The sequence below is a fragment of the Callionymus lyra genome, chromosome 10 (assembly GCF_982586985.1).
Source record: "Callionymus lyra chromosome 10, fCalLyr1.hap1.1, whole genome shotgun sequence".
Taxonomy (NCBI): domain Eukaryota; kingdom Metazoa; phylum Chordata; class Actinopteri; order Syngnathiformes; family Callionymidae; genus Callionymus; species Callionymus lyra.
The window spans coordinates 4292895-4317500 of NC_141827.1; the positions used below are offsets into that span (position 1 = coordinate 4292895).

The window sequence follows — 24606 nt, forward strand, 5'->3', positions numbered from 1 at the left end:
CGCCTAAAATAATGCCCCTGTGTGAGTCTGTGTGTGTGTGTGTTTAAGAGCAGCCAACCAGAGATTTCCCACCACAGGAACAAAACCTGCACCTTCCTCCTCCTGCATGACTGCCCCTCAAAGACCCCCCTCCCCGGCCCTTCATCCCGACTCCTCCCTCCTCCCAGGAGGGGACACTGGACTCCCCGCCGGGACGGGTCGGTCCCTCAAAAGTCCCTCTCCGGTTACACGGAGATGAACAAACCCAACAACACTGATGTCATGCCGCAGAGAACACCGTTGTCAGAACCAGACTCTCACGGAGAACTGGGTCACGGCCCTGATGCCGTTCAACGCCTCACCAAAGGTGTTTTTTTTTTAATGACAAACTTTATTGACCCAGAAACAAAGTGTCCAAGTGTTTGGGAAAAACAGAGCCAGACGACAAGTTGTTCCTCGAGTCGATACGACTTACACAGCAGGGCATTGAAGAGGTTCGAGTGTGTTACATTTTCTTACACAATAGTCCGACCCCCTTTCCTCAGACTCTCCCCTGAAGTTAGACCTCCAGAGCGGCATCCGTTAGTTCAGGAATACATTTAAATGTGCTTCAACAGTGTGTTAATTGTTTAAAAATGGAAAGAATTGTCCTGAATTTTTACTTTTCATAGGCGGGGTCCGGAGGTGGGCATCGATCGGAAACATTTTTTAAGAACTGGTACGGATACCAGAACCTTGATACCGGTTCCTGAACAATACTTTTACCGATACCAATTTTATAAGATCAATTCTAGCAAATGGAAAATGACACACGGAACATATTTCAAGCTGTTTTCTTACAGATAATAATAACAAATAATTTCCAGAGCAAAATAAATTTCCGAATTAATTCCTCTAAATGTTCACTGTTTTAGGAATATACACACATACATCTTAATCACTCATTGGTATCGAAACCTTGAGAAGCAAGTTTCCATACCTGTTACTACCTGAGCATTACAGACGGTGCTTCAAAAGAACCAAAGTTCAATACACACTGTGATAATACGAGGATTACTGGCCACACATTCCAGTAAAAAATTAGGGCTGCACGATATATCGGAAAAATATAGTTATCGCGATATTGGAACGTGATAATAATTTATCATTTTTTATTGTATAAATCAAGCATTTCTTAAATGCACACTTCGACCAATCAGTGTCATATTCTCTAAAGTTGTCAATTTGTACTTCTATGTCTCTTGTCGTTTACGTCTCCGTCCGTCTGTGAACTGTGGCCTAGCTTGCTAGGCCCGGTTTCTATGGCGACGCATCCTGCCGGTGCTGACTTAGCTCAGTATATACACAGAAGTAATAATAACTTTTGATCTACTCAAAGTTCTTATAAGACCGCGGAACTTACAAACAAGTTTCAACCTGTCCATCTTCGCAGTATTTATTATTATTATTTATCTAAGTGTTATGTGTGCGTGTACAAGGAGGAGGATTTATTATTGATTTGATGATATCACGACGCGCCGGCGGCTCCTCTCTGATGTCGCTCAGTTTGGCGGGAAACCGATTCAAGCCCCGCGAAACTGGGCGTTATAAGTGATATTTTTCTACGATCATGTCGGCACAGAAGCGCGGAAATAAACAAAAGTAACAAACAAAATATCGCTATAGTTAAAATATTTTCAAAATGATATATTATAAAAAGTAATTTAAGATAAGCAGTGGTAGAAGTAGTAGTGAAACTCAAAACAGATTAAAGTACTGTTGAGTAGAGGCTTCGTCAGCCACTGGTCCTTGAGAATGTTGTATTTCTGCGTAGAATACATACGTTTTCAGTTCGATCAATCTGCAGATGTGTACATTTTGGCTCCAACCACCTTCAGAAAGCTCAACCTTTTGGTTCTCATCAGATACATTAATAAAGTGATTCATTGTCTTGAAGAAATGAATCAAAGGAATAAATGTAGCTCAAGCTTAGTTTTCACTTCAGCAGGTTTGGAAGCATTTCCTTGAAAAAGCCATTGACAACAACCTTCATTTCATGAATGACGATCCACAGATTCACAACACACGTGTTTTCCATCGACGCACACAAGAGCAGGACCACAGCGAACCCCTGGAGGCGAGCGCTGCTCCAGTGACAGTGGCTGAAGGTGGAAAAGACATCGACAGTCAGAAAAGCGTGGGACGATGAATGATTTTCTTGTGAGTCTTCCTCCTCCGAGACGATCCGATGGCTTCAGCAGATGTTGCGAGACACTTAAAATCCTTCCAAAGAAACTTCTTCCACCTGAATTCTGGGAAGTCGTCACGAACCCAAAGGGGGGAAAGAAACTTCCAGGACAAGTGCTTGGACAGAGCGGACTTGATGGTTTCAACACACGATCACGGCTCACCGAGGACAAGGAAATGTTCCTCCAGATGACGGTGGACATGCGGGAGTCATCTGAACGACTTTCCAACCAGGAGAAGTCTTTGATGCGCTCGGCATGCGGTTCTGCTGCAGGTGAGACAGTGAAATACGACACAGGAAGCTTCTAATCTGGGATCTGAGTCGGCCTTCAGACTGACGGGTCTGAGCCGGGCTGGTGAGCGGCTGTGAAACTCTATCCAGGAAGCTCCGCTGGAAGAAATGATTGTATTTTTTTCGCGATTACTAAAAGCTCGGATGCAGATGTTGTTTTCAAATCTGCACTCGGTGCCAGAAGAGTGCCACGCTGAGGGGGGGGGGGGGTTGTTGTGGAACCTCAAATCCATGAGCACCCGGTCTAGAGAGGGGGGAACAAGCAGGATTTCCTCCAGTGACAATGGAAGAAGTCATGAAAGAGCTTTGGGGTGAAAGGTCATCTTGTAAGGGCAACCCAATCCTTGTAGCGAGCAGTGAGAAGAGACTGGATGGTGGTCGATGGTCACAGGCAGGGATTTGAACTCTATTGTAGCGGCTTTTTCTGGCGTCACTACGTCCTGTCCTGCTTTATCCATTCACCGCTTTTACTATTTGGCAGCGTTTTCTGGGAAAACAAAGTGTGGAAGTTTCAGACTTATGGTCTGAGTTTGAATGAACGTCTTCAGAGAGTCGGTCAGTAAATCTCTGGAATTTAAAAAAGGAAATAGTGAAAGAGACAAGGGAATATGGTTTTGTCTCATTTTGTGAACATGAAGAATAAAAAAATAGAGTGGAGAGTAGAAATTTGACTTAAAATGGGGTGAAAACTGTAACTCTGAACAAGTTACTGATCTTAAATGTTATAATCCCGTATCTTTGTTGGCTTTCAAATGAAAACATATGTTTATCATATTTTAAGTTTTATATTTCAATAAATTGTGTACAAAATTGAACTTTTTGATTAAATTCTTTAAATGTACAATTAACATGCAAATATTCATTCAATGTTTGTTAATTTTAGTGTTGCAGTTAAACTTAAGGCCACTAGATGGCAGCAGTCATTACTTCCTCCGCAGTTATAGGAATCACAAAATCGTTAGAGAACCGGGCGATGACTTAGGACGAGAGGATACGGTCGGCTGGCACGTCCATATGGGCGTTAGAAAATATAGATCATTTTTCACGATACTGCATTGATATTTAACATATATTTTGATATATATATATTACTTTTTGGCTTTCAAATCATATTCAATTTTATTGAAGTTTTATTATGATTTGTATTTCAATATATTGTGTATAAAATAATTGTATTTTTTAATTACCCATGGAAATATTCACGGCATTTGTTGATTTTTGTGTTGCAATTAACTTCGGGCCACTAGATGGCAGCTGTTGTTACGTCACCGCAAGTAAAAAATGAAATCCTGCGAGATCCTTGCGATGACTGAGGACGAGAGGATACAGTGACTCCAGCAGCTTTTAAAGCTGATGTTTGGACATATTTTGGTTTGAAAACAAATGAAAGCAGTTACTACTTCGTCAAGAGTCATGTGGTCTGTAAATACTACAACACCAGAGTCCATTACTGGACAATACTACACATATTTTCTTGTTAGTACACTATCACAACACCAGAGTCATGTACTGGACAATACTACACATATATTCTTGTTACTACAGTATTACTTTATATCGTTTGTATAAAGAGATTCTTGCTAATACACAACAATAACTGATAATTACAGAAGTCCACCTGAGGTGATCTTCGCTCTCGTGAGACGGTGCAGTTAGACCAGATGTTCCCTCAGAAGTCTGAATCAAGAGAAAGTCTGACCTTTATTTGATGAGGTCATATCATGTTTTTCGCAAAACTAAACTTAAAATTTCGTCAATAGATTTGCATTAATCCCGGATCTACGATCGCCCAAACTACACAACAGAAGAGATAATTGTGGTTTCGGGGGAACAGCTGCTTCCAATCGCAGCGCAGAAGGACGTCACGAGTGAAGCTCCGGCAGAAAACGATTCTTTCTTCTTCGGCACAAACGAGAAAGACGGCGTTCAACCTGCTGCACCGTTAAAACTTTGCATATTGCTTGAGTGACGTGGCAGGAATGCGATCACAATATTGTCTCTCAGAGCAGTTTCCTGGCTGACGAACACATGTTGGATCGCCACGGTTCTCTCGGTGAAGCCAAGTCACAGAGCGAACATCTGTCCCAAAATGTAGAACCTTCTCACGACCACAGCCAAGAGTTTGAGGCAGAAAGGATATAGTAGGATGAAGCAACAGTTTAGAAAAGATGCTGATAGTATTCATTTGCTGTTTTTTTCTTGGAATAAAGAAACACAGCTTCCTCTTGAAATCATCACCTTCTTGTCCGAGACAAAAACTATCATCAAGTGTCCACTTCTCAGGGTGTTATTTTCTCAGCGAACCCCTGCAATCCAAAAGTCTACACAAGTGCTTCAACATATTATTAGCATCTTATCATTATTATTAGTTGCATTTTTTACTACAGGTTAAAAAAAAAGGTTATTCAATACATATTTAGTAACAAAATATATTTAGTAAATGAATGCTGGAAAAGTTATGTTTTGTTGAAACAAACAACCGATAAGAATCTTTTTTTTTTAAAAAGCTATGCAACGATATAAAGAGTTTAAAACATTATTTCCTCAACGTTTATTGAATATAATTGATAACAAGAACGATATTTGTTTTGATTTTCCCCTGATTTTAGTCTCTAATACAATCATCCTTCAATTTGAAATAATTTATGGATTTTATTTGTCAAGATGTCAAGTTTTGAATTGGAAAACAAAGATGTTATTTATTCTTATTGAGAGCGTTTCACTTCGACATTTCATTTTCTATTATTATGAGGAAATAAAGTGCAGGATGGAAGGTTTGTTGTGTGTTTTATGGTTTATTTACAACCAAAGATGTGTTTTTTGGTGTTTTTTTGTTATAGTTGAGTCATTTAACAGTCAAGTTTGTTTTAATTCTTCCTTTAGGAATCACTAATATTCACATTTTTGTATCGCTTTTAAATTTCCGACTCTTTTATTTGTATTTTTTTCTTTTCCAGTTGAGTAACTTCTCAGTAAAGAGGAGTTTTGCTTATTAGGATGAAACTTCCAATATTTGGAGACATGTTCATCTTGTGAAGGATTTAAATCTCATACTGTTTTTAATTTTGCTTTTAATCAAGAGGATTTTGAGCCATTTATGCAGATAATTCAGTTGTAAAAAGTGGGATGTTGTACATTTTTTGTACATTAAAATATCATCTAGAATGAAGATTTATTATATATTATTTTAACTTTTATCACCATTTGCTTCAGGAAAACAAACTTTTCTTTGCTTCTTCTTTATAACCCTCACCGTGCCTTAACTTACCTTAACTAAAAGCTTATTTACAAACAGACATCAGGTCACTCACACCTCTCAGGTAAGTCAAGTGCTAAAGTCGGCGACTCTCCCCCGTCCGAGCTCAGACATGCTTCACACACCGTCCTGAACAACCTCACACCTGTACAATAGAGGTTCTTACACCCCCACATCCAGGAGGCTTTTGAAGTGAAAAGAAAGGGGAAGCAGGAGAAAGGAGGAGGTGGTGGAGGGGGGGGTTTAATGGTGGTGGGGGGGTCCTAACAGGAAGGAATGTTTCAACAGAGTAAACAGTGAGAGGCTTCCTGTAGAAAACACTTCAAAGCCAGGAGAAGGAAGCCGACACACACACACTTATCATCCATCAACACAGGAAAGTTTTAGAGCGACACACACCAGACACTACAACGGATCCATCACCTGTCACGAATTATATATAAAGATTTGTGTTTATAGATTTAATTTATAACTTAATGCCCCTTGTTTTATTTTTATTCAACTAATTTCCTTACACTTATATTTATTTTTTATTCTGTACTGGCGTCAACATTAACAAAAACCTGTGTTTGTCAATAAAGGTTTTTCTGCTTCTGATAATGAGATATTATGTCAGATTGTCAACATCTGTGAGACATTCGAGGAGGTATAAGATCAGAGACAACATTAAAGGATGGAGGTAACAGGCACTTGCTAACAGAACCAAATATGTTCTCATAGCTGGGGAACACATTTTCAACCACAAAAGGACCATTTTGTTTTATTGTCTTTTAGTGTTTTCTTTTCTTATGGGCGAAAAGTACTTAGTTGTTTAATTTTAAATCCCATTAAAATTCATAACTAAAACATAAAGATACTTTAAATTTACTTGTTTAAGTACATTATCATAGTGAACTTATTATTTATTTATATTTATTAATGCGTTATTTTACATTTATTTTGACAGTTTAAGTGAAAAGTTATTTTACTTTTGATCTGCTTTAACATGAAATACCTGAAAATGAATTATAACACGGTTCCCGGTCTTTATTCGAACATAAGCAAGATCCCGAATTTACGGGGAATTCAATACAAGTCACTGTGCGATAAGATTTTTTGAAACAAAAGCGTGTTGATCGTACAAACATGTTTTTTTTAAACAATGTATTTTTTTCTATGGAGTTTTGTTCGGACAGCGAAGACGCAGGTCTCGTGCAGGTAAGAAGGTGACGTGACGCACCGAGGAAACGTTACACTTTTTAAGCAAATATACTTGTTGAAAACCAGATATCTGCCAATTGTTGTCCGACCTTCTTCATTTTAAGGTGAAACTTTTAGTCATATTTAAGAGGATTTTAAGCCTCGAACCGAAGTAGAAGCAGAAGTTTTTGTGGTAAAACGAGACAAAAATGAAGGTTTACCTTGAAGCCACATCGCTCTTGGTTCGCTCTTCTGCTCCCCGAGTTCGTAGATCCACAGGCCGAGCGAGGGCAGAGAAAGAAGGCAGAAACGGTGATGAGGACGCGGAGAGGGGTCGCCATTCCTCCTCACGTCTCAGCGACTCACGACTTCTGACTCGCACCTCAGACTCTGGTCCGGCCGGCAGGGGGCGCTCGTCGCTGCCCCGAGGCTTCCTCGCTCGTTAGAGTCCTGGGTGTGTTTTCTTGTTTGTTTCGAACAACAAACACAACATATTTGCTATCTGGTGAAAGTAAAAAAGTAATTAAACATTATTCAATATATTAAATATATTTTGTTTGATGTTTTAATTGTTTTATTCAATGTAATCATTCCATTTATTTAAATAATATTTATTTATGATATAATGTCATTAAATATATAATTAATAGTTCATTCTTTTATTATGTAATGCCTCCACAAAATGCCATGTGTTGTGTTTACAACACTGGCAGTCAATTCTTCTTAATTCTGATTCTGACTCTAAAGTGATAGTTTAAAAATATGTATTTACGTTTCTATAGTCTTTGAAGTTTTGAATGAGTTTGTTAAATGTGTGTCATCCTTATATTTACCCTTGTTTTCTGATGACTTCTTCTTTATATTAATCAAGTGTTTTCTCTGGTTAAACAGTAACAAGTTCAGGCTCATTGTCTTCATTCGTAGTCTGTTTAATAAAAAACAAATTGGTTTATTTGTGAGGTAACAATGTGTTGAGCTTAAAATGTGTGTTAACAAAACATTTTCTTGTTCCGTGAAGGTAGATTTGCTTCTTAATTATTTAATAAAAAGAAAAATAAAAATAAAAAAAGTTGATTCATTAAAATAAAAAATATATTCTATTAAAAGGAACAGTTGCTTCAAACAGAAAAAAAAGATGTTTCAATAATAAAAATGTTTAAATCCAAAGAAAAAGTTGATTTTAAAAAGTACATTAAGAAACTACTTCAAATCCCCTTTCATTTCAATACAAAACGACATCAGAAACGTTTTTTACTTTAGAAAAAAGGCTTCATAAGATGTCCACTTCATTTAAGAAAACAATATCAAATCTGAAAGGTTCCACTATATCACAATAAACATTCACAAATCCTTGTCTCACACGGAGTCCCCCAAGGCTCAGTGCTTGGCCCCATCCTCTTTACCCTCGAATCCCTGGCCCAACATCCTTCCAGAGCTCCTCCCTCTGCATTGATGGTCACTCGGTCACTGCCTCCCCCTGGTCAGGAACCTCGGCATCTCCATGGACCCTGCACCCTCCTTCAACCAAACATAAACCACTTCGCCAAAACCTCCTTCTTCCACCGCCTGGAACTCCATCCCCCTGTTTTTAAACCTCATCTCTTCATCCTCACTTACAACAGATGACAAATATGTGTCCACCCTCTCCCTTCCTTTTTTTTCCTGATCTCTAATTGTTGTTTTTGAGTATCTGTTTGTTTATGTATGTAAAATATCTATAAGTAGTAAAGTCCATCTTTATCCTTCTTTGTTGTTGAAGACGAAGACTTCTTTGAGTCAAATAAAAATGTCCAAGTTGAGCTCAGAGGTCTTTGTAGTCTTTAGCTGCTTCAGGCACAACTTCCAGTCTTGTGTCAATAGAATATTTAAATTTAAGCTCTTTAAGTTTTTTAACTTCTGAATAAGATGATGCTGGTTATGATGCTCCCACTTAAACGTTAAAAAGAATAGTCGTGTAAAATTAACTTGTGATTTATATATTCAACCTTCCCTTATGTTGTATTTTTTGACCACATGTTTCATGTAAAACTTTTTTTTATTCTTTGTTTTCTCAATTACGTGCATTAAAATACGACATTCCATCTGGTCATGTATACAAAAATTATATATTAATAATTCAGGCTAATCCGTATATTTTCAAGATATAAAAGGTATTACATTTAAAAAAATATATTTTTGGAAAACAGAAAAAACTTTACTTAAAGAGTTGAAGAGAAAACTGAAAAATCAAATATATTTTTTATACTATTTAATTAATTATAATTGAGGCCCAGTGTTTAGAAAATTCAAAATAGAATAATATTTTCCTAATATATGGAAGGTTATATGATAACGAAAAATGTGTCCAATTATGTTAATAAGAAACGAATAAAAACACATTTTAAATGTGTGAAACTATAATTATCGGTTGCCATTCTGGCTCAAGCTCCCACAATTAAACATGGCAAGCAGAGCCAAAATGGCAGCCTCTACCTTTAATAAATGAACCAATCAAAAGGTTGCAAATGAGTTTCTGACCAATCAGAATGTGTCCCGGGTTGGGCGGAGCTGCCAGGAGGGTGTTGTGGAGTCGTGTGGAGTGAAGACTCTTGAGTGGGAGTTGACTGACCAGTTGTTTATGATTTCTCTCTTTTATTGGCACCGATAACCGACTCGCCAGCCGCAGCCATGCCCGGGATAGAGAAGCTGCCGATCGAAGAGACGTTGGAAGACAGTCCGCAGGTATTCGGCGTTTTTTTATAGCACCAAGCTAGCTTGCTAATGCTAGCTCTGCTAACTGTCATATTGCAGGTTTGTTTCCAATAGAAGTGCAACATGACAAGTCTGCACACGTGCTAACATCGACCAGAGGAATTCAAATCATATATTTCCTTCTGATATTTGTGCTAAACTACTTTAATCCAGCCAGTCTTGTGTAGGCGGGTAGTTGTCAGCTTCCGTAGCTGCTCTGCTAGCTTGTTATTCTGAGCAGTGATGTCATGTTATATTTCAACAGTATCATATTTGACTTATTGTGTTGATCAACGAGTGATGAACAACATTTCTCATCGCAATATTACCTCATCTCAGTTGCATGCGATGTCATTTATTTATCAGTAGATTGTATGAAAAAACTATTTATATATTTGGATTTAAAAAAAACCTTCCATCCACTGGTATGTCAACAAAAAGGTGTTGTTTACAATAAGACATTGGGTTTGTTTATATGAGTAGTAATAATAATATAAGTGACTTGATTACGTGGAAGGTCTTAAATAAGTATCTAACCTTAAATGTTTGTGGAAACCAAGAATCTTATTTCAACATAACTTCTCTTTATTTCATGATGATGACTGACTGATTTATCTATATTTGTCAGATAGAAAAATGTGAAATTGTGTCCTTTTTATCTTATAATTCAATGTAAGGATTTTGTTTTTAAAACGTTTCAAATGCCCTTTGCGTTAAAATTAAGTTTCATTAATAAATGTGTAAACGTTCACAATTTGAAGTTAAAATACAAAAGGTTTTAGTATGTTTGCAGTTTTCACTCTATTTGAAATACACAAAATGGAGTTTTATTTTATTTTCTCTATAAAAGCATCTTTAAAACTTTGTATGTATTTTTTTTTTAATTCTGCGATACTGTTTGCTGAAACTTCCAGTTGATCTCTGATATTTAAATGTCATAAATATTGAAAGTTATATTGATACTGGAAGATTCTCATGTCATATAAATGTAAATGCAATGAAGCTACATAGTTAATGATATCCATGAAAAGGGCAAACTTCTGTTTAGTCAAACGGTGACTGTGTTGTGTACATAGACTCGGTCTCTGCTGGGTGTGTTTGAGGAGGACACGGCTGCCATCTCCAACTACTGCTCTCAGCTCTACCAGGCCATGAACAGGATCTATGATGCACAGGTACTCGTGTGCACCTGGTGGTTTAGCATCAGTTTTAACTATCTTCTCCATCTCAGAATGAACTCAGCGCTGCGACTCACTTGACCTCCAGACTACTGAAGGAATACGACAAGCAGGTAAAAGGCTTCTGTGGAAACACTCGAGTCATTGTCGGAGCAGGCGACGCCCTTTGAAGTTTGACACCATTTAAACGTAATATTTAGTCGACCGTGAACAAAGTGTTTACACATGTGTCATCAATGACAACGAATGTTTCCTGAAGAGAACACAGAGCCTGTGTGTCAATCTGTTGTGCTGCTGTTCTCTCCAGCGTTTTCCTCTGGGCGGCGACGATGAGGTGATGAGCTCTACTCTGCAACAGTTCGCCAAAGTCATCGATGAGGTGAGAAGTCTGAAGATGATGATCTGTCTCTGATGAAATGAGTCTCTAAGTGTGAATGTTCACTTGTTTGGTCTCAGCTCAGCTCCTGTCACGCAGTCCTGTCCACTCAGCTGGCCGACGCCATGATGTTCCCCATCACGCAGTTCAAAGAGAGAGACCTCAAGGGTAGGAAGTCGCACACAGTCCAGGACCAAACATGGGTAGAAATGTTCTTACGTCTTTCTTTCTTGTGTTTGCAGAGATTCTGACTCTGAAGGAAGTCTTCCAAATAGCAAGTGATGGTGAGTTACCGTCACGACTGCTGATATTTTCTGAAGACGATTGATTAGAAATTTAAAAATTAAACGTGTTCCATGTCTTCGTTGACCACATTATTATCTTTATATTGTCCTCTTGTGAAATGGCCTTTAATTGTTGATCTTTTTTTATATTCAACTTCATGTTTTTTTTCATTCAATTGACCTCATCATGCTTTATATTTATCGTCACGTTTGTTATATTAATTGTTTATAAAGTCAACTAGTTTGTGTGAGCTTTTAAGATTTATGTTAAAAAATATATTAAAAAAATATTTTTTACAAGTTCTCACTTTATTTTTCTCTCATTCTCCACTCTTTTTAGAGAGTTTATTTTTTTTAGAATAAGTATTATAATAACCGTATATTATTTACTAATTGTCAATTTGTTTATTTACATTTTAAATATACTAAGTCTGAGTCTTTTTTTTTTAAATTTATTTTGATTAAAGCAACTTTTTTTGACAGAATAATAAAGAAACAGAAATACCTTCATATACATTTATTAACAATCCAAAAATGCAACTGCGATCGTCCTCAGATCACGACACTGCCATCAACAGATACAGCCGCCTCTCCAAGAGAAGAGACAACGACAAGGTGAGCGACGACACATTTAAAAGATTCCTTGCCGGGCTGTGGCTGAGCAGACACTGCTGTCCACAGATGCGAGCGGAAGCCGTCGAGGATGTTTACACGTCACGCAAGAAGCAGCATCAGACGATGATGCACTACTTCTGCTCGCTGAACACGCTTCAGTACAAGAAGAAGACGGCTCTGCTGGAGCCGCTGCTGGGCTACATGCAGGCTCAGGTGAGGAGTCGCGCTCAAACAAACGCCGACAAACATTTACCTGTCGATGCTTTTGTCGCCTTCAGATCAGCTTCTTCAAACTCGGCTCAGAAAATCTGACGCAACAGTGGGAGGACTTCCTGGGAACCATCGGAACCAGTGTCCAGAAGTAGGAATCAAGCTTTTCCTTCTTCGCGTTTATGTTCCTGGCAGAGCAACATTACAGCGATGACTACAGTTTTCTGCTGGACTATAAATTGAATCACACAACCGGCGAGGTGTCAGTGTTGCCAAAACCTCAAATTGAATCTCCTTCTTGTAGCTTTTAGCGCTGATTTTACAAACAGTTAAAGGTGAGCTGATGTAGAAACACAAGTCAAGTCAAGTCTAGTCATGTCAAGTTCTTTTAGTGTCAAATATGCATGTATTAAGATATACAGCATAAATGAAATTGAAGTCCTCACTGACCCAAGATTGAAAACATGAATACTTAACAACAGACTTTAAACACTTAAAACAATTAAAGACTTAACAATTAAAGACTTAAACAGATATTAATTAAGACATTCAAGAAAATAGATACAAATAAATAACCAACAAAATGATATAAATAATCAACAAACTTAAATAATCAAGTAATAAACAAAAAAAAAAAAAGTTAATGCACAGATAAAAGTTAAAGCGGAAAACTCGCCTGACATGTAGTGAATGTTCTTCAAGACGCAGTAACTTCTCATCATGACCATGTTTTACACTTTATTACTTTATAAAGTGGAGACTTCCTGGATCTATGACGTGTGGTGACAAACCTCCATGCTTGACCAATCACAGCAGAGTGGGTGTGGTTATGGTCAACAAGATTTAATCTCCAGAAAAACAAAGTGTTTTCAGTGGGCGGAGCTTAAGATAATTTTCTAAGGTCAATATTTCAATGAAAACAGAGTTTTGTACAAACACACACTGATGATACAATAGAGTCACACATCATAAAAACACACACACACACTGATGATACAATAGATTCACACATCACAACTCGCATACACATACTGATGATACAATAGACTCACACATCATAACAGCACACACAAACACTGATGATACAATAGAGTCACACATCACAACAACACACACACACTGATTATACAATAGAGTCAAACATCACAACAACACACACACACACTGATGATACAATAGAGTCACACATCACAACAACACACACACTGATTATACAATAGAGTCACAAATCACAACAACACACACTGATGATACAATAGAGTCACACATCACAACAATACACACTGATGATACAATAGAGTCACACATCACAACAACACACACACACACTGATCATACAATAGAGTCACAAATCACAACAACACACACTGATGATACAATAGAGTCACACATCACAACAACACACACTGATGATACAATAGAGTCACACATCACAACAACACACACACACTGATGATACAATAGAGTCACACATCACAACAACACACACTGATGATACAATATAGTCACACATCACAACAACACACACACACTGATGATACAATAGAGTCACACATCACAACCACACACACACACTGATGATACAATGGAGTCACACATCACAACAACACACACACACTGATGATACAATAGAGTCCCACATCACAACAACACACACACACTGATGATACAATAGAGTCCCACATCACAACAACACACACACACACTGATGATACAATAGAGTCACACATCACAACAACACACACACACTGATGATACAATAGAGTCACACATCACAACAACACACACACACTTCAGTGGGACTTTTAAAATGAAAACCCTGTAAATGACGGAACAAATCATGGACGTTAACAAACATGCATAGATTGATTGTAAACTTTGAAACAGGTGAGACGAGGAGACACTAAGATGATAAAATGATCACATTTGCTTCTGCTGCCAGTGTTCGCCGGGAGATGGATCAGGAGACGGGGCAGATGCAGGAAACCATCCAGCAGATGGAGATGTCGTGTGACCCGCTCTATGCACCCTGTGACCCAGATCCTGTCCATTCACCTGTCTGCCGGAACCTGACCAGGAAGCAGGGATACCTCTTCATCCGCAAGTGAGGCTTAATGTAGTTGAAGTGATCTTCAGTGACTCCTAATCCTTTTATACCGACTTTAAACATCCTCTGAGAACTGAGAAGTTTTACAGTGCACTGATTTCACTCTCATTATACTCGTTCAGAGTACAATCTGCATCATACTTCTGATGCAGCCTCCTGATGCTTCTACAGTTACAGTGTTTGCAGTTGGAAAACTAGTCAGAAAGTCATTTTTATTCTGTTTTTAACACGAGTTAGTGTCCGTTTTCAAGTCTTACTTCACCAACAGAAGACACTTGGACATTTCTGCTCTCGTTGACAAATAACAAATGAAATAACTAGATAATGAAACACCGGAACTGTATGTTTGTTACTTTTAATAGAAAATAATTCATATATTGTATACAATGACGATACAAAGTCTACTTGACGTTCTTTTTGGTTATACTAGGGAGATAAAAAAAATTCTAATAGTCTCCTCTCCTTTTGCTCTCTCCTGGTGGAAGGACACGCCCCCTCCCACACACACATACGTGGCTTAGAGATTAAAAAAAATTATATTTTCTATAACAAAATCCCAGACGTCAGATGCTTTTCTTGAATTATTAACCCTTTAAATATTTTCAAATGGAGTAACGTTCAGTAAATGAATGTCAATTGATAGCACTAAGTTATGGCAGTTATACTAAAGGTATTATTTAATAACATACGCGTTTTTTAAATGTATTATTACTTTTATTTTTTGTGTTTTTATTACTCAGATGCTGCCGTTTTTGTGTATATTTGCTTTGTTTCGCATCCGACTGTATCTCCTCTTCATGTATGTATTTTTACTGGTTGGTTTATTAAAAAAAAACAACTCATTGCCGTGACTTTGCGGCGATGATGATTGTACCTTGAAACCTGCATTACCTACTAATGTTATAATATTATATATACTAATAAGAATATTTTTTAATTTTAATCTTCTTCATTTGTGTCATTTAGATTTTGTATTTTGTAGTAAAGTTGAAAAATCTTTTTTCTTTAAAAACTGTAATAACTAGGTCATAACTTTAGGTAATGTTGAATTAAAAACATTCCTCATCCTTAAAGTCAAAGTCAGTTCTGTGCCCACGTCTACGATGGGAGTTGTAAATCAGAATCAGAATCAGAATCAGAATCCTTTATTGTCCCGCGAGGGGAAATTAGTTTTAACAACAGCAAGAGCAATATACCAACAAAAAAAAAACACCCAGAAATAAAATATTAAAAAGAAAAGAAAAAATCGAAATAGAATAGAAAATAAATCTGCACTATATTATATACACAATCATATTTACAAAAATAACAAGAAAGGTGCAGTTAAATAATTATCTTGGTGTGTTCTTATTGTGGAGTCTGATGGCAGCAGGGAGGAAGGACCTGCGGTACCTCTCCCTCACACACCTGGGATGGAGCATCCTATCACTGATGGAGCTCCTCAATGCCCTCAGTGTGTGCTGGAGAGGGTGAGACAAGTTCTTCCTCATGGAGGCCAACTTGCTCCGTATCCTCCTCCCAGTCACTTCCTCCACAGGATCCAGGGGGCGCCCTAGGACGTAACCGGCCTTCTTAATAAGGCTGTCCAGTTTAGCCCTATCCTTTGCTGTCATGCTGCTCCCCCAGCAGACCACACCGTTGAAGATGGCAGTAAAATGTCGAGGCGTCTCATGATGTCCGTGTCCTTCAGTAAAACCGGCCTGGTGTCGTCTTCGTGGGAGCGCCAGTACTTCTTCACTCAGGGAGGAAACCTGATGCAGCAAGGTCGCGGGGAGGTCGCGGGGGGCCTCGTCACGGACCTGGACAACTGCTCTGTCATGGCGGTGGACAGCGACGACCGTCGCTTCTGCTTCCAGGTCACGTCCTTCGACGGCAAAAAGTACGAGACGCTCTTTTCTCCCCTTCTGCTTCGTAGACGTTTGTAACATTCCTATGTCTGTGCCGCCAGAGTGGTGACCCTGCAGGCCGAGAGCAGGAAGGACTGCGAGGAGGTAACTTGTTCCGTCTTCCTCCCTTGAGCTCCGAGCTAAACTCTTCTGTCTCCAGTGGATCGCCACCATCAACAACATCTCCAGGAGGATCTACCTCAGCGAGAACGCAGAGGTGAGTCCAGCTTCTTCAGAGAACACGTGATAACAATCTGAGCCTGGAGGCTGCGGAGAATCCGGACGTGAGTCAATTGTCGTGATTAAATCTTGAGTGTTCCCACCTGTGTAAGTGGTGTAATGAGTGTAGACGACCTCCGCCCACCAACACAAGGTTAAACATCCACCTTCATAAATGTTTTGAATCGTCAAATTAAATTTAATACCAACAACTTGTAGAACCAAAGTTAGAATTTAGTGCCTCTATGTAACATTTTATAGTTTTTTAAAAATGGATGTTATACAGAATTGCCTCAGTTGCCTTCATTTCCATACAATTTTAAATATTCTGAGGACTTTTAAAATTGTCGAGGAGAATAAAAGAAGAAACTGACCCGATGTAAACTGTGGCTCTGGTGCTGGAGCTGCTGTGACGCTGTTCTAGCAGTCTTAAAAAATGTCACGTTACGAGTCAACAATACAATATGTAGTAATAGTATAGTAACAAGTATATATGTGTAGTATTATCCAGTATTTGACTCTGGTGTTGTGATAGTGTAGTAACAAGTATATATGTGTAGTATTGTCCAGTACTTGACTCTGGTGTTGTGATAATGTAGTAACAAGTATATATGTGTAGTATTGTCCAGTACTTGACTCTGGTGTTGTGATAGTGTAGTAACAAGTATATATGTGTAGTATTGTCCAGTACTTGTCTCTGGTGTTGTGATAATGTAGTATCAAGGATATATATGTGTAGTATTCGAGTACTTGAGAGATTAATTGAACCATACAAATCAACAAATGACTGAAAATTTGCATGTTATTGTAAAAGAAAAACTGAATCATTTTATTTTTAAAACACTTTATTAAACTATAAACCATAAAAGAACCTTGATTGAAATAAAACAAATGATTTGACAGTCAAACAATCGAAAAAAAATAGATACAGTGATCCTGAAAAACAGCCATAATAATTGTACTTGTTGATAAGTCAATAGTCACAGTACATAGAGGCCCTTAAGGAACTGTAACTGCTCAGCCCTGCACAGCTCTAAAATGTAATCATATAATAAAGTCCTGATGGATTCAAGGTGTGATTCTTCACAGGAGCTGGCGGCGCGAGTCAACCAGTCGGCTCTGGAGGCCGTGACGCCGTCGCCGTCGTTCCAGCAGCGACACGAGAGCATGAGACCCAGCAGGTCAGTGACGTATGGAGGGAAACCATCGGAATATTGACTTGAACATTTCAACAAACTTCCAATTCCTTTATCATCATTTCTTTTTTAAATATTTGAATCCTATTATTTATATATTGAAAGGTAACATTTTTTGAATATAAATCCAATAATAAAAACATTCATTTTCTGCCGGTTAATCCCTCATGGGAGTTGATGGGCTGAAGTCTATCCCAGTTTATTTGGACGAGAGGCAGGGGACACCCTGGACAGGAGACAGTCTGTCTCAGGGCACACAAAAACAGACAACCATTCACACACACACACACACACACACACACACACACACACACACACACACTCACACTCATAACTACAGACAATTTCCTCAAGTTCTCAATCAACCTCTGTATGTTTTTGGACTGTGGGAGGAAACCGGAGTGCCCGGAGTAAACCCAGGCAACACGGGGAGAACATACAAACTCCACACAAAAAAAGTTTATTATGCAAAGTCTTTTAAATTCAATATAAAATCTTGGTATAATAGTGTCACCAGACAATACCTAAATAGTACCAAGCTCCACCTTTCAGCCAATCATGCGACGTGCAGACAATCATGTGACCAATTATGAATAAAATCCAATCAAATAATTCAAAGTTTCAACATAAGAAATTCAACCATTACTATTCTGATGACACTGATGTACTTCCCTGAGTACATATCAAAACAATTGTTATGACATCTTCAGTAAAGCCCGCACGGGTCGAACCAGCAGCATCAGCTCTGTGGGATCGGAACCTTCGCCGGCTCTGTCTGTGCTGTCGCTGGACGCGCTGGTGGCGCCGGACACGCCCATCCAGTTCGACATCATCTCCCCGGTCAGCGAGGAAAGTGCGGGACAGAACAAAGCGGCGGCTCAGTCCGGCAGGTGCTCCCTCGTGACGCTGGTGTGACGCTAGAAGAAGAAGCAGCAGCTCACGGTGTTGTCGTTCCTCGCAGACGCAGTAATCCCTTCGGAGAGTCTGGAGACGCCGCGTCCGAGGAGAGCGAAGGTAAGTGAAGCGCCTTCATTGTTTACTTTGAAAAAGGTGTTTTCAATTGTAAGAATATGTTATTCATCTTAAACCAATAGAACTACTGCTATACTTGTTCAACTAAAATACTACTGATAATACTAGTTATCCATCTTTAACCAATAGAACTAATGCTATACTTTTTCAACTAAGACACTACTGATAATACTAGTTATCCATCTTTAACCGATAGAACTACTGCTATACTTTTTCAACTGAAATTCTAGCGATAATACTAGTTATCCATCTTTAACCAATATAACTACTGCTATACTTTTTTCAACTAAGACACTACTGATAATACTAGTTATCCATCTTTAACCAATAGAACTACTGCTATACTTTTTTCAACTAAGACACTACTGATAATACTAGATATCCATCTTTAACCAATAGAACTACTGCTATACTTTTTCAACTAAAATACTACTGATAATACTAGTTATCCATCTTTAACCAATAGAACTACTGCTATACTTTTTCAACTGAAATTCTAGCGATAATACTAGTTATCCATCTTTAACCAATATAACTACTGCTATACTTTTTTCAACTAAGACACTACTGATAATACTAGATATCCATCTTTAACCAATAGAACTACTGCTATACTTTTTTCAACTAAGACACTACTGATAATACTAGTAATCCATCTTTAACCAATAGAACTACTGTTATACTTTTTTCAACTAAAATACTACTGATAATACTAGTTATCCATCTTTCACCAATATAACTACTGCAATACTTGTTCAACAAAAATACTACTGATAATACTAGTTATCCATCTTTAACCGATGGAACTACTGCTATACTTTTTTCAACTAAGACACTACTGATAATACTAGTTATCCATCTTTAACCAATAGAACTACTGCTTTACTTTTTCAAATAAAATACTATATCTTCTAAAACTACTGGTAATAGTAGTACTATAACTGCTGCGGAAAATACCACTGGTGCTCCTCGAACAACTTATTCTATCTAATCACTAATGAAGTAGTAGTAGTATAGTAGTACTTTATAAAATAATTATAACCCTGCTCCAACGACCAGTACTGGAAAAAATACCATCTCTATTTAAGCCACTGCTAATATCAGTACTACTTCTGGGACTTGTAGTGTAACTGGGACTAGTGTCTTCACAACAATATATACTTTTTTATTGATTATATATATTTATTTTAAGATACTTTTTGTCATAAGATCGAACATACCTTGTTCTTCCAGCTTCCATGTGTTTCCTGTCAATCATGCTTCTCTGCCCTCAGACTCCATCCTGCACCAGCTCTTCATCGTACGCTTCCTGGGCTCCATGGAGGTCCGATCTGCCGAGTCGCCCGACGTGATCTCGGAGACCATGAGGCAGATCCTCGCGGCCAGAGCGATCCACAACATCTTCAGGATGACCGAGTCTCACCTGCTGGTCACCTGCGACTGCCTCAAGTACGAAGCCTCGTCTCCAGCTTCAGATCCGTCTTTAAACTTCTCTCTGTCTCCAGACTCATCGACCCCCAGACTCAGGTCACACGACTCAGGGTAGGAACCATCTATGGGATGTTTTTAATAAGTATTCAATCATTTACACTCATTTATCTACTTTGAAATTGAACGGCTGTAGTTTTTAACGTTTAAAAACCAACTATTTTCCATATAAAAGTGTTGGAATAACGAGTCCCAGCAGACAAACGAGCCACTTCCAGCCGGTCATCATGTGACTGATCGTTTATACATTTTTATATTTAATTTGAAAGGCTAAGAATTTAAACATTAAATGTGAAATATATTTTTTAATCATTTCAGTTAGAAAATCAAACTATATTTAAAAAATATATTTTCAAGGTTTCAACATTTAAAATGAGGATGAATTAATTATTATGAAACATTTGTTTACCATCCATCTGGTCTCTCTCTCTCTCTCTCTCTTATCCTCGCTTTCTCTCGCTTTCTCTCTTTCTCTCTCTCTCTTGCTCTCTCTTTCTCTCTCTCTCTCTCTCTCTCTCTCTTTCTTTCTCTCTCTCTCTCTTGCTCTCTCTTTCTCTCTTTCTCTCTCTCTCTCTTGCTCTCTCTCTCTCTCTCTCTCTTTCTTTCTCTCTCTTTCTCTTTCTCTTTCTCTCTCTTTCTCTTTCTCTCTCTCCATCTCTCTCTCCCCCTCAGTTCCCTCTCTCCAGCGTGCTCCAGTTCTCCTCACACCAGGACAACAAGCGTCTCTTTGGTTTCCTGCTGCAGACCAGCTCTGGTCGAGGCGAGAGTCGCAGCATCTGCTACATCTTCGAGTCCAACAACGACGGAGAGAAGGTGCCGAAGACTCTCTGACTGTGAAACACTGACCCCTGGTGGTGAGAGGTGACCATGTCGTGTGTTTCAGATCTGCGACAGCATCGGCCTCGCTCAGCAGATCTCCTTCCACTCTGAGATGGTGAGTCACGTGACGAGGTCCATCTCGTGATGATGATGATGATGATGTTCTCAGGACCGTCAGGCCGAGGAGAAGAAGAAGGAGCAGGACAAGGTCAAGGAGAAGCAGCAGGAAGAGCTGAGCAAGCAGAGACAGATCGAGAAGGTAGAACCTCAACTAACCTGTTAACTGCTATGACTGCTTGAATACTTACTTACTTACTTACTACTTCAACTAAAATGATACTAGTTAAACTTCTTCAAAGAAAAACTACTGATGATACTAGTGATACTACTTTAATTAAAAATACTACTTACAACACTATATATATATACCTCTTTGGCTAACAATACTTCTGATAATGCTAGTTATAATTCTACAACCAAAAATGCTATTTTTGATACTAATAAAAATACTGATGACACAAGTTTACTTGTTTAATTAAATCTACAACTTATAATACTAGTTTTTGTACTCTTTCAAATGCTACTGATAATACTGGTTCTAAATATTCTAAAATACTACTGGTAAAGGTAGTTGTACTTCTTCAACTGGAATTACTCTTTGTAGTTGTTCTTAAATACTACTGGTAATAGTAGTACTACATCCTAAAATACTACCAGTGATCCTTGAATAAACTTTTCCATCCCCAGTACTAATGAAGCCACTTATGGTAGTACTTAATAATATTAGTAACTTTGCTGAAACTACTATTACTGTTAATATACCAGTACAAGTTGTGTCTATTTAAGCTGCTGCTACTACCAGTACTACTTCTGATACTAGTAGTGTAACTGGGACAACAATATTCATGTGATCAGTCTTTATATACTATTGTATCTGTAACTATTACACAGTTATAACCACGTTAAACCTGCAGGATCTGGAGGAGCAGAGTCGTCTGATCGCAGCCAGCGCTCGCACCAACAACCCCTCGGCGGCGGACGGACAGTTCCTGGTGCTGAGCCAGAGTCTCTCTGAAGACGGCGACGCCGGCGAGGAGGAGAAGAAGAAGAGCGAGTCGGAGGCCTGACGACACGAGCAGGTCCACACAGAACCGACGTGCGACGCTTCATTTGAAACTTTATTTTGAAAGAGCTGGTCCAGGATGTGTCGAGGAGCGTTGATCTCATAATAATCCAGTAACGAGTGTCCGAGCGACGTCCGTGTGGCACATCCTCCGTTTATCTTTTGTTTACATTTGTTTTATGACCTTCTCACTCCACATCACACTGACCTGCACCGGCCTCCACAGCGCCACCTGTCGACCTCAAGTTCCAGTTCATGTGTGCGTGGGACAAACTTCAGAAAGGATCAATGGTTACATTTACTTAAAATATGTTTGATTTCATTTCTCTGCTATTCTGGTCGACGACCGCTAGATGTCGTGGTTGAGTCAGAAAAGCAGGTATTTTTTATTGGGTGATGCGTTCAGGGCCTGCTCGGAAAGATGGAAGGACCTCGATCTAAAGTGGTATTTTCATTTATATTTCTGATGCCACCGAGACTAGTCTTCCATTTTAAATACTGATCATTGTTAGAGTATTAAACTTCACGCCAATAATATCGCAACTTTCGATTTAGCATTTTTGAAGACTAACCCTGCAGCTGTTGAACTTCTGATCAGTTGACCCGTGAGTTCTTGACGATCCATGAGACGTCCGTCCAAACAGTGCCTGACACGACCTGCTCTCCTTAAAGCGACACCTTCAGGTTGTGACACAAGAACTCGGAGGTGCTGATCCTCGTCTCCGGACATGCGCGATCAGACGGTGACGTCACGCGAGGACAGATTCTGACGGTTCTACTCGAGGTCATGTGACTCGTGTGACCTTCGAAACATCTGCATGAGAACAAAAATAATCCAATAACCTGATCCTCCATTTTAATCCACATTTAAACTCATTATCAGAAACTTGGACTCACTATGTTTTTTAGTGTTTTCGGGCGGAGAGACTCGTATGTTGACGTGATCGATGTCGAAAATGATCAAAGGCTTTTTAAAAACAAATAAAGTACTAACTTTAAAACCTGTGAATGTTTTTATGATGGAAGAAAGAAACTCATCTTAAATAATAAATTCTGTGAATCTAAATGAAAATATAATCGTTTGAAGTATGAAAATACTAGTCAACCAAATGAACTTCTTATAAAAACAGTCACACATTTTTCAACCAATAATACAACTGTTTTAAAAACAAATAAATAAGAGTTTCTTAAAAAATAAATGTATCTGGAGATTAAAAAAAAACAATTTGGAAAATTATATTTATTTATTCATGTTTCTGTATTGACAGAAAGAAATGCACAGTAGTAACAATCAACAGTTTTATCACAATCACTTATAAATATGTACAAATATTGCAGAAAAATATAGTGTCAAAATGATCAGTGCAGAGACTCATGAAAGTCACCCAGAATAAATATATAGTGTAATAACTTTCATCATTCAAAGTCAAAGAAGAGTAAAAGAAAATAAATCTCAAATTTGAAGTATTTATAGAAGCTCCTCCCCTTTGTTACACTGAGGCTCCTCCCCTTCGTTACACTGAAGCCCCTCCCCTTTGTTACACTGAAGCTCCTCCCCTTTGTTATACTGAAGCCCCTCCCCTTCATTATCGCTTGAGGATCTCGTTGGACAACCAGTCCAGACCTTCAGCCAGACCAGAACCACTGACGGCGCACGACGACTGGACCAGCCACTGAAACACACCAGAACATCAAGTCAACATCAACACTCTCGGGACGCGAGGTTGAAAAGTGAGGGCGTCAAGGAAGGGTAGGTGTGACAAGAGGATGATGGAGACAGCGTGATGTCACTGACCGGCTGCGAGACGCCTGATAGGCCGAGGGCTTCAGTGATGTCACTGCAGGTCATGGCCATGGGAAGATCCTGCTTGTTAGCGAAGACCAACACAGCCACGTTCTTCAGCTCGTGCTCGTCCAGCTGCAGCAAACAATGATGATGTCACTCGTGATGATGTTACTCATGATGATGTTACTCATGGTGATGTTACTCATGATGATGTTACTCATGGTGATGTTACTCATGATGATGTCACTCGTGATGATGTTACTCATGATGATGTTACTCATGGTGATGTTACTCATGATGATGTTACTCATGGTGATGTCACTCGTGATGATGTTACTCATGATGATGTTACTCATGGTGATGTTACTCATGATGATGTTACTCATGGTGATGTTACTCATGATGATGTTACTCATGGTGATGTTACTCATGATGATGTCACTCGTGATGATGTCACTCGTGGTGACGTCACTCGTGGTGACGTCACTGGTGATGTCGTCACTCATGGTAATGTCACTCATGATGATGTCACTCATGGTGATGTTACTCATGGTGATGTTACTCATGATGATGTCACTCATGGTGATGTTACTCATGATGATGTCACTCATGATGTCACTCATGA

The 24606-nt window shown here is 38.7% G+C and overlaps 3 protein-coding genes across 3 annotated transcripts in view; 1 reads left to right on the top strand and 2 right to left on the bottom strand.

The window, feature by feature from the left end:
• The window catches only part of il17rd (interleukin 17 receptor D), a 35899-nt gene extending 28609 nt beyond the window's left edge, over positions 1–7290 (bottom strand). Inside the window, exon 1 of the mRNA XM_087800081.1 lies at positions 7154–7290. Within this exon, the coding sequence (XP_087656207.1) occupies positions 7154–7273 (120 nt within the window). The 5' untranslated portion in view covers positions 7274–7290. The remainder of the gene's footprint in view (positions 1–7153) is intronic.
• A 2201-nt stretch (positions 7291–9491) lies between these two features.
• appl1 (adaptor protein, phosphotyrosine interacting with PH domain and leucine zipper 1) lies at positions 9492–23200 on the top strand. The gene is made up of 22 exons (XM_087800082.1): positions 9492–9653; positions 10739–10837; positions 10894–10953; positions 11148–11219; positions 11297–11384; positions 11459–11500; positions 12057–12115; positions 12182–12328; positions 12394–12476; positions 14268–14429; positions 16123–16311; positions 16381–16423; positions 16479–16535; positions 17627–17718; positions 18444–18623; positions 18695–18747; positions 20040–20214; positions 20271–20307; positions 20926–21066; positions 21137–21187; positions 21242–21331; positions 22047–23200. The coding sequence occupies exons 1-22, from the start codon at positions 9600–9602 to the stop codon at positions 22197–22199; spliced, it is 2127 nt and encodes a 708-aa protein (XP_087656208.1). The 5' UTR covers positions 9492–9599; the 3' UTR covers positions 22200–23200.
• A 261-nt stretch (positions 23201–23461) lies between these two features.
• Positions 23462–24606, bottom strand: part of LOC148069945 (uncharacterized) — a 5518-nt gene continuing 4373 nt past the window's right edge. Inside the window, exons 5-6 of the mRNA XM_087800037.1 lie at positions 23991–24113; positions 23462–23868 (exon numbers count right to left, since the gene is read on the bottom strand). Coding sequence (XP_087656163.1) covers positions 23782–23868; positions 23991–24113 — 210 coding nt within the window. The 3' untranslated portion in view covers positions 23462–23781. The remainder of the gene's footprint in view (positions 23869–23990; positions 24114–24606) is intronic.

Coding starts and splice junctions, on each gene's coding strand:
- appl1 (XM_087800082.1), top strand. CDS start 9,600: ATGCCCGGGATAGAGAAGCTGCCGATCGAAGAGACGTTGGAAGACAGT. Junction 11,385..11,458: donor CAAAGAGAGAGACCTCAAGG/GTAGGAAGTCGC, acceptor TTGTGTTTGCAG/AGATTCTGACTCTGAAGGAA. Junction 18,748..20,039: donor CGCGTCCGAGGAGAGCGAAG/GTAAGTGAAGCG, acceptor CTCTGCCCTCAG/ACTCCATCCTGCACCAGCTC.